The following is a 9,518-nucleotide window of genomic DNA, read 5'->3' as shown; positions in this document are numbered from 1 at the left end:
TATTATGGACAAAACACCCGAAATAGGTCAGCAATTTATTACTTTCCATTTTCTAGGCTTATTAATATTTTCATATTTGAATACCCAAATACTCCGCACTGGAGTCTGTAAATGTCAAAGCCACGAATTATATGATCACTTCAGTGTGTCTGGGTTTAGTACTGGTATAGCCAGATGGGGGGCAGGGAGATGGTAGAAGACGGCTTCCCTCTTGTGAGGTATACAGAGTAGGCATTTGAGCCATATAAGGATGCATTATGGAATGGTGAAGCATGGAGGGGTGAACCAGGGTGGAAAACACCATGGAGGGGTGCATGGTAGAAGGTTGAGCCATGGAGGGTTGTAGACTGGTGGGAGTTTCCTGCCTCTGTAAGGTTTGGTGGACACATGAGGGTCCAGTTGGACAGGCTTGGCTGGCATTGGGAGGGTAGAGAGATGCAGAGGAACCACAGGACATCCCTGTAGTCACAGTCATGGGTACAGCCTCCTGCTGCTGCTTTCCACTCCCACCTTGGGGCCCAGCAGCACCTTCTGGGCTTTGGGAGATCTCCTGTTTACGACTCAGACAGACACCCATGGCCACCATGGAGCCCAGAAAGATAAAGGCCAGAAACAAAGAGCCCACAATCACAAAGGGAACATAGACAGGTACTACAGAGTGAAAAGAAAACACAAAAATTAAGAGGGCAGGGGGCAGGAGAGAAGTGGAAGGGAAGATAGAGTGAAAAGGAAAGACATTTTAAGGATTACCTTCCTGTGTACATAGTTGTATAGACTATGCACATTCATGTGACTCCCCTGCTCTTCAGTTCTCGCAAGGTCAGGGATGTGTCCATATTCCAATTTGCTCAAGAGTAGAACATTCTAACAGGGTAAGTCAGTAAACTGTGCAAAACATGCAACACTAAAAACAAACAGTTCATTGAAAAGCTCCTTGGCAGCAGATCAAGTCTTAACATGATTCTCCGAATGTGCAGGAGTAGGCTAACTGCACTTTGAAGAGTTTAATAAATGCTTGGACATGAGGCCACACTTCAAGGCAATTTGGTGGGTTGGATGGATTCAAGCACACACTGCATTAGGCTTTCTCCTTCACCAATACAATTTAGGCTACAAGGAATCTCACGGTGTGTGTTATCAAGGAATAACCACCGGGCACAGACGTCAATTCAACGTCTATTCCACGTTGGTTCAACGTAATTTCAATGACACAACGTTGATTCAACCCGTGTGTGACCAGCGAGGACATGCCTAAAAAGCCTAGGCCTTATATAGCCAGCATATTAGGCCTTTATGATAATAACCATGCAAGGATCAACATCGAAGTATTTGGTCCTATTTCAGTAGCCTAGCCTACAACTTACCTGCGCTCTTGGCAACTTTCTTGTCATCAGAAGTGCCAGGCTGTTGAACTTGCTCGTGGTTGTTGCAGTTTCCCTGATCCAGTCTTGCTCCCATGAGTGCGCAACAGTAGCGCAGCCCACAAGCTCCGCAGCAGATCACCGCTTCTCTTTGATCGTTGCGCTCGGGACAGTGGAAACCCTCTCGCCAGGTAGATTGCGCGTCCTTCCAACCATGGCAATATTCACCATTCGTCCTCTGGTGCGTCATGCCCACTTGGAGAATCAGACTGATGAAAGTCCCAACAGCAAAACGCTCGGTCCTCATTCCAACTGGAGATAGGAATCCTGTGTCCGTATTTGTTGTTATTACAAAATACGTTCTAAAAGAAGATAAATGACTATAAGGCTCAATCGATCACCCTTTCTGCGATAGGATCACTGCTAGGCTTAGCCTGTGACAAGGCTATTTAAAATGAGCAAAATGTATGAGCGCAGTGCTTGCTCCCATGTCAAAAGGGCAAGTAGACATATCCAGAATAGGCTAATAAAAATAATCATACAGGGAAGATATGTAAAATGAACTCATAGGCTTACCGTTGGATTCACGCCGTGTGATGCATCATTACACGAGTGCGTTCTGCTCTGTGGATTTGTTCTCTCCATAATTTGTGTCATGGGACACAGTCATTTTAGACCACTAATATAAATCCTTATAGAGGCTAGCGTACTACACGAGCACACACGACTATAGATATGCATTTTGCTGATCAAATAGCCTATCATAGCTAGGCCAATTGAATCCTATAATTTTTGCAGGGCACTTTATTAGGCTAATAGGTCTCCGAAGTGTATTTTTCCAATGTTGGCCTATCACAGTAAAAATAGGCTTAGTGATTGTATATCAATAAGCCTATGCCAGCAGCATATCCCCCCTGCAATTCCACTGCTGGCTTGCTTCTGAAGCTAAGCAGGGTTGGTCCTGGTTGTCCCTGGATGGGAAACCAGGTGCTGCTGGAAGTGGTGTTTGAGGGTCAGTAGGAGGCACTCTTTCCTCTGATCTAAAAATATTAAATACGCCAGTGTTAGTGACTTTGTCGCTATATTTAGCGAGTATTCAGACCCCTCTAGCGACACATTTTCAAAAAAGCTACTCGGACAAATCTAGCAACTTTTTCTGGTGTTATTGGAGACTTTGAGACTCTGATGTGAAAGCACGTATCGTTCTTACTCTTCTCAACGAGCAGCGGGGGCTGCCGTGGGCCCCACCACGTCCCAAAGCACTCACAGGCGGCCCAGTCGTCCCTCCCAGCTGCAGTCAGAGCAGGAGATGTTCACCCCTCCTTGTCCAGACTGCAAATGAACCGCGCATGCGGGATGCCACCGCTGGCTGATCCCGCCCTGGCTTACATTCAGGGCAGGATGTAAATGTAATTTTTTTTAAATAAAATACGAAGTAACTCCGCCAGAGTGTCTCTTTTGGGTCACTTTTGCCAGTCCCAAGCCCGGATAAAGGAGAAGGGTTGGAATTGTGACATAAAAGAAACAAGAATCGACAGAAGAAAGTTCATTTGTAGTTCTAAACATATTTAGGGTGTTTTTTAACTCACTTTCTGTCTCTCCCACGATGTTATTCCTCTGTCCTACAGCATCCATCACAATTACATGCACATGGCCAATTATGCAAATTAGGCGATGCTGTCATTTGGCGACTTTTAGGACAGCCAATAGCTATTTTCCTTACTGAGGAGTTGGCAACACTGCCCAGGGCAGTGATTAGGAGCATTTATCGTAAGAGTAGGGGTGTTAACCCCGGTGTCCTGGCCTTCATACCATCATGGCTACCTAATAATTTACAATTGGCTCATTCATCCCCCTCCACTCCCCTGTAACTATTCCCCAGGTTGTTGCTGTAAATGAGAATGTGTTCTCAGTCAATTTACCGGGTATAAAAATAGAGTATATAATTTGACTAAGCTGCTATGCAAAGAAATAGTTTGACTCTGACTGTATCCTTGTAAACTATGTCATTGAGGAAATAACCTCAAGGATATTAGAACGCAGCCACAGCCGCGTTCGAGCTAAAGGAATGAAACTGTGGCGCTGTTACGCCATTTTGACTCCCACAGCCCGTCTTTCCTAATGTAAAACAGGGCTTTGAGCCAAAATGGTTATTGTTTCCCAAGATAGTCTTGCGTTGGTCAGCTGATCACGGCTCATCCCCTTCGGAAATACATTTTCTTAAGGGCCCTGGAACATTTCACAGTAAGAGAAGGTAATCAAACCGAATCGTATTATTCGAATTTAGTTTGCTAACATGAATGTCAATTTATTGCAACTGGCTAGTAAATGATGATATACCACGCAGATTAGCTAACCTTAGCTAGCTAACGTTAGCTGTTACCTTTCTGTTCTGTCAGTGTCACCTGACTGCCTCTACGACTAGGTTAGCTAACCAGTAACTAACGTTATATTATGTTTGTGATAAACAACTAAAACTGTGTTAAGTACTTTTTTGGCTTTGTAATATGGTATGTAGAGGCTAGTTAATTAGATAGCTTCCTGAATCCTAGCTTGTTTGTTTCCTGCTTTAGCGAAGCAAAAGCTTCGCTCGGGTTTTAGGTTTTAGGACCTGAGCAAGCTAGTTTACTTAGCTACATACATGTATCTACCAATGAATGAAATGTGTCTTGATTCTGTGTGTTCATGGTGAATTATTTTAAATCCATTAAGTAATTTGATTTATTGAAACCGTTAAGTAACTATAGCTAAGTGTCATGCACCATCATTATAGTGAAGTGTCACATGATTGATCTCTCATTTTCCTCTGTACACTTTGCAGATGAACACTTCCAAGCTTCCTAAAATCCGTGATGAGGAGAGGGAAAGCGAGTTTGGATATGTACATGGAGTTTCTGGTCCAGGTTTGTCTAAACATTAGACTTTTACTATGGTTACTCCATAGATATCAGTCTGAAATAAGTGGCCGTAAAAAAGACGTGATAGTCTCTACAAGCCAGAATGTTGAATACAATGATATGTAAACTTACTTTACCGCTTGTCCATGCTGTTGGTCCTTTTGGTGGTAAGAAGTGGAGATGGGTAAACAACACTTTCCCGTGGTTACCCTGACATTTTGCGGCACCGGAATGTTCTGTTGCTTGTATTTTACATCTCCTGACGCATTTCACGCGATGCACAATATGTAAACTTTAACCGAATGTAACTGACTGTTGTCTACTGAAACGCGTTCTGGATATTTTGTATCAGATTATCTCCTACATAAGGACAAAATCAGCTGACAACAGGTAAAGTACGTTCAAATTAAGTTTATTCAACAGTCTGACTTGTGATGGGACTGTTCACAAAAAGTGAGCCTACATGTTAGAGATGAGAGAGGAGTCTTCCACTCTCTGGTTAGTAGAGGCTAGGTCCAGGTCAGTGTCTGAATTTCCAATCAAAGATCCCAGGCTCTGGCCCGGGAGTGGTCTGCTCTGTTCCAATATGGCAAAAATATGATCTATTTAGACTTGATCATGTAGCCAAACTCAGTGCTACTTGCAAATAACATGTTTTCTGTCATCTGTTCTTTGTCTAACCTGTTTAACCAACAGTGGTGACAGCCACCGCCATGGCAGGAGCGGCCATGTACGAGCTTGTGCGTGTGGGCCACAGTGAGCTGGTGGGAGAGATCATCAGGCTGGAGGGAGACATGGCAACCATTCAGGTCTACGAGGAGACCTGTATCCTTTTCAGTCATACCTGCTCTACTGCTGAACATACAGTTACACCCACCTTCACTTAACGTTGATGGTTCACTTACTCTTGTGTACTTCTATTCAGATGTGTTCTAGCCTTTCCTCTTATAAGGCATATAGGCAATATGGTTAGGTTTCCTGAATGTATGCTGCAGCTGGTGTGTCTGTCGGAGACCCTGTCCTTCGGACAGGAAAGCCCCTGTCTGTAGAGTTGGGGCCGGGAATCATGGGGTCCATCTTTGATGGTATCCAGCGTCCCCTCAAAGACATCAATGACCTCACTCAAAGCATTTATATCCCTAGAGGAGTCAACATTGGGGCCCTCAATCGTGACCTCAAGTGGGAGTTTACACCTGGCCAGAGTCTTCGAGTAAGAAAACAATGTATTTTCATTGAGTGTGTGTAAGGTGTGTCCCCACTGAAATATGATCCATCTCCTAAATCTACATATTATGTCCTCTTCCTCCCCCTGTCCATCTCTACCTCAGACCGGCAGTCACATAACAGGTGGGGATATCTATGGCACGGTGTTTGAGAACTCCCTGATCAAGCACAAGTTGATGCTCCCACCCCGGAGCAGAGGCACTGTCACCTACGTGGCCCCACCTGGAAACTATGATGTCAATGTGAGTCACCCTCCGCCTACAAACGTCTTTACAGCTGAATAATACAAAATTGATGTGAATGGCATAATCCCATTCTCTTGTCTCTGTTTTGGTCAATTGTGTTTGTGTATCGGCAGGATGTGGTGCTGGAACTGGAGTTTGAGGGTTTGAAGGAGAAGTTTACCATGATCCAGGTCTGGCCAGTGCGACAGATTCGCCCGGTCACAGAGAAGCTGCCTGCCAATCATCCCCTGCTTACTGGCCAGAGAGTGTTGGATGCCCTCTTCCCGTGAGTTATACCTATCTCTACTTTACTTTATTTACCTTTTTTTCTACTCACTCCATTTTATATCCTTTCCTCCTGACACTTCCTTGGCGTGAACCCTCTAACAAATTCATCTGCGTTTTGGCTCTGTGTTTGTTCTCACAGGTGTGTCCAGGGAGGCACCACCGCTATCCCAGGAGCCTTTGGTTGTGGCAAGACTGTGATCTCACAGTCCCTGTCCAAGTATTCCAACAGTGATGTCATCATCTATGTGGGCTGCGGAGAGCGTGGAAATGAGATGTCTGAAGTGCTGAGAGATTTCCCTGAGGTTAGTGGCCGTACGCGTGTCAAATTGTAATAATTGACAACGTGGTTCATGAGATTACAGGGAATTTCACTACTAGGGTGTCTGGTATAGCTGATCACCAGTTTGTGATGTGTCCTCAGTCTGATTAATGGTGTTCCTCCCTGCTCCATAGCTTACAATGGAAGTGGATGGAAAGGTGGAAAGTATCATGAAGAGAACAGCGCTAGTGGCCAACACTTCCAACATGCCTGTCGCTGCTAGAGAGGCCTCCATTTACACAGGTACCAGGCAACCACATTACAACACTGAATGAAAATATACACGCAACATGCAAGAATTTCTAAGATTTTACTGAGTTACACTTCATGTAAGGAAATCAGTCAATTGAAATAAATTCATTACTTGAGACATCTGTGGCATTGTGTTTGATAACGAAACTGCACATTTTAGTGGCCTTTTATTGTCCCCAGCACGAGGTGCACTTGTGTAATAATCATGCGGTTTAATCAGCTTCTTGATTTGCCACACCTGTCAGGTGAATGGATTATATTGGCAAAGGAGAAATGCTCACTAACAGGGATGTAAAAAATGTGTGCACAAAATTTGAGAAATTAGCTTTTTGTGATTTTGTTTCCGCTCATGAAATATGGGACCAACACTTGTTGCGTTTATATTTTTGTTCAGTATAGCTGGAGTTTACAGTTGTAAATCATTTTTGCTGGTAGTTGTGAATCCTTTGTTCTAGACGGTTGGGGGATGAGTCACCACTTACTCATAACCTTGTATTGACTCTGATTCTGTGCTTTTGAGTCTTACTTGTGTGTGCCACTGCAGGAATCACTCTGTCCGAGTACTTCAGAGACATGGGCTACAACGTTAGTATGATGGCCGACTCCACCTCCCGATGGGCAGAGGCTCTCAGGGAGATCTCAGGACGATTAGCTGAGATGCCTGCTGGTGAGTACACAGCCAATAGCAATGGAGGATGGTTGTCTGTAAACCAATCACAGAAACATGTCTGCCATTTTGAGCCAGTCAGAGCTCTGCGTGCTGTTTGTCCACAGACAGCGGGTACCCTGCCTACCTGGGAGCCAGACTGGCCTCCTTCTATGAGCGTGCTGGCAGGGTGAAGTGCCTGGGCAACCCAGAGAGAGAGGGCAGCGTCAGCATTGTTGGAGCGTGAGTACTACATCATTCTACCAGCAGGGGGAACCTCTATCACCCTCCCTCCTGACTCTAAGGGTCAGACGGGTTCTGACCTGTACCAGTCCTGCAACACCAGATACCTGGACCATGTAGTGTAATCCTCATTGCAACTTACAGTATGATACAGTGATGGCAGACTGTAGTGTCTGAATAACTTGGCCTTGTTATTTTCCCCTAGTGTGTCTCCCCCTGGTGGAGACTTCTCGGATCCTGTTACTTCAGCTACGCTGGGTATTGTACAGGTAATGCCTCAGTTGTATATATTAAAGTTTGGACAATTTAAACTTGTACCCTTCCTCCTCCTCATTCCTGTTTTTTTTATCTCTGTCTGACAGGTGTTCTGGGGTCTGGATAAGAAGCTGGCGCAGAGAAAGCATTTCCCCTCAGTGAACTGGCTGATCAGCTACAGCAAGTACACGCGGGCGCTGGACGAGTACTACGACAAGCACTTCCCTGAGTTTGTGCCGCTTCGCACCAAGACCAAGGAGATCCTGCAGGAGGAGGAGGATCTGGCTGAGATTGTGCAGCTTGTGGGAAAGGTGAGGCAGGGGCCAATGTGAGTAAAGGTTATGGGTCGATTTTATATATACGGCCTAGGTTGACGGTGAGCATGTGTATGCACGCACTGTGCACTCATTTCTGTGCCCCCTGCCACCTCAACAGGCATCTCTCGCTGAGACCGACAAGATCACATTGGAGGTTGCTAAACTACTCAAGGATGACTTCCTGCAGCAGAATGGCTATACTCCATACGACAGGTAAATACACATAGACATACTAAATTGACTTAATCGTCGGTTATTAAGCGCGAATTGATTGACTTTTTTCGCCCCTTCCTGAAGGTTCTGCCCTTTCTACAAAACGGTGGGCATCCTCTCCAATACGATTGCGTTCTACGACTTGGCGCGACATGCAGTGGAGACCACGGCTCAGAGTGACAACAGGATCACCTGGGCCATGATCCGGGAGCACATGGGAGAGATCCTCTACAGGCTCAGCTCCATGAAGTTCAAGGTACATGCTTGTTCAGCCCCTTGCTTTAACCAACTTCCCCAGTCCCTCTACCACCTCTGGTTTTCTTTGTACATCCAATGTTGTACTTTGTCTTTGAGTGTCATTGCACTTCGCTGTGTCTCCTAAGCCCAGTGTCTCTGTATACCTCTGTTGTTTCAGGACCCAGTGAAGGAGGGCGAGGTCAAAATCAAAGCAGACTACGCCCAGCTACTGGAGGACATGCAGAACGCCTTCCGTACCCTGGAGGACTGAGCTCTCACCTCCCCTCTGAGCCCCCCCCCAGTCCCTGTGCTGTGCCGTGCAGTATCTCAGTGGCCCCTGTTTTGTGAAACCTTGCTGCAGTGACCGTCACACCTCAGTCATTCCTAAGTGTTCATTCCTCTACATTCCAACACTTTGTTCAAGCCCCTCGTTTACAACCCTTGCTTTTTTTATTTCACCATATTGTCTTGTACGAGGCTACTGGAATATTTTATCCTGAGTGGTGCTACAGTCTAATGCACTACATCTCAGTGCAAGGGGTGTCACTACAGTCCCTGGTTCGGTTCCATGCTGTATCACATCCGCCCATGCTTGGGAGTCACATAGGGCGGCGCACAATTGGCCCAGCGTCGTCCGGGGTAGGCCGTCATTATAAATAAGAATTTGTTAACTGACTTGCCTAGTTAAATAAGAGTTTTTTTTACTTGAATTCATTGATACCAAATCTCACCATTAGTTTATTAACATTACAATACCATCATCCCTGACCACATCGCATGGATGTGCTGCTCCTCTCCCTTCAGCCCCCTCGTCATCCATGATGAGCACACTACTACAGCCGTTATTGCAGGCCAATAATCATTGGCACCCGATCAGGTGCTACACTTGCACTTAACTACTAGCTGCAACACAGGGCCTCTCAAGTAGAGTGTCACTTTCATCTCCCAGGTGTGACCACCAACAATAGATTGTTAACAAAAATGGGAACGTACACATGGTTAAAGGGACAGAGGCACCTTGTTTATTTCAGGAGGTTGAGGC

At 45.5% G+C, this 9,518-nt stretch overlaps 2 protein-coding genes across 3 annotated transcripts; one reads left to right on the top strand and one right to left on the bottom strand.

The window, feature by feature from the left end:
- Positions 1 to 49: 49 nt before the first annotated feature.
- LOC111951148 (protein shisa-3 homolog) lies at positions 50 to 1,714 on the bottom strand. Its single transcript, XM_023969183.2, has 2 exons — positions 1,365 to 1,714; positions 50 to 651 (listed from the first exon to the last, which is right to left on the bottom strand). Exons 1-2 carry the CDS (start codon positions 1,666 to 1,668, stop codon positions 128 to 130), a joined length of 828 nt encoding a protein of 275 aa, XP_023824951.1. The 5' UTR covers positions 1,669 to 1,714; the 3' UTR covers positions 50 to 127.
- A 1,811-nt stretch (positions 1,715 to 3,525) lies between these two features.
- Positions 3,526 to 9,119, top strand: LOC111950623 (V-type proton ATPase catalytic subunit A). Of its 2 annotated transcripts, none has more exons than XM_023968362.2 (15): positions 3,526 to 3,615; positions 4,183 to 4,264; positions 4,955 to 5,083; positions 5,254 to 5,468; positions 5,587 to 5,724; positions 5,841 to 5,992; positions 6,134 to 6,296; positions 6,448 to 6,556; positions 7,110 to 7,232; positions 7,340 to 7,454; positions 7,660 to 7,723; positions 7,817 to 8,020; positions 8,145 to 8,239; positions 8,324 to 8,495; positions 8,655 to 9,119. In XM_023968362.2, exons 2-15 carry the CDS (start codon positions 4,183 to 4,185, stop codon positions 8,745 to 8,747), a joined length of 1,854 nt encoding a protein of 617 aa, XP_023824130.1. In that variant the 5' UTR covers positions 3,526 to 3,615; the 3' UTR covers positions 8,748 to 9,119. The 2 variants fall into 2 exon arrangements, with proteins under 2 accessions (XP_023824130.1, XP_023824131.1); XM_023968363.2 differs by lacking the exon at positions 3,526 to 3,615 and adding an exon at positions 3,765 to 3,786.
- Positions 9,120 to 9,518: the final 399 nt, after the last annotated feature.

Source organism: Salvelinus sp. IW2-2015, linkage group LG23 (genome assembly GCF_002910315.2).
Source record: "Salvelinus sp. IW2-2015 linkage group LG23, ASM291031v2, whole genome shotgun sequence".
Classification (NCBI taxonomy): Eukaryota; Metazoa; Chordata; class Actinopteri; order Salmoniformes; family Salmonidae; genus Salvelinus; species Salvelinus sp. IW2-2015.
The sequence above is the reverse complement of the archived record's forward strand: the minus strand, read 5'-3'. Positions and strand labels throughout refer to the sequence as shown.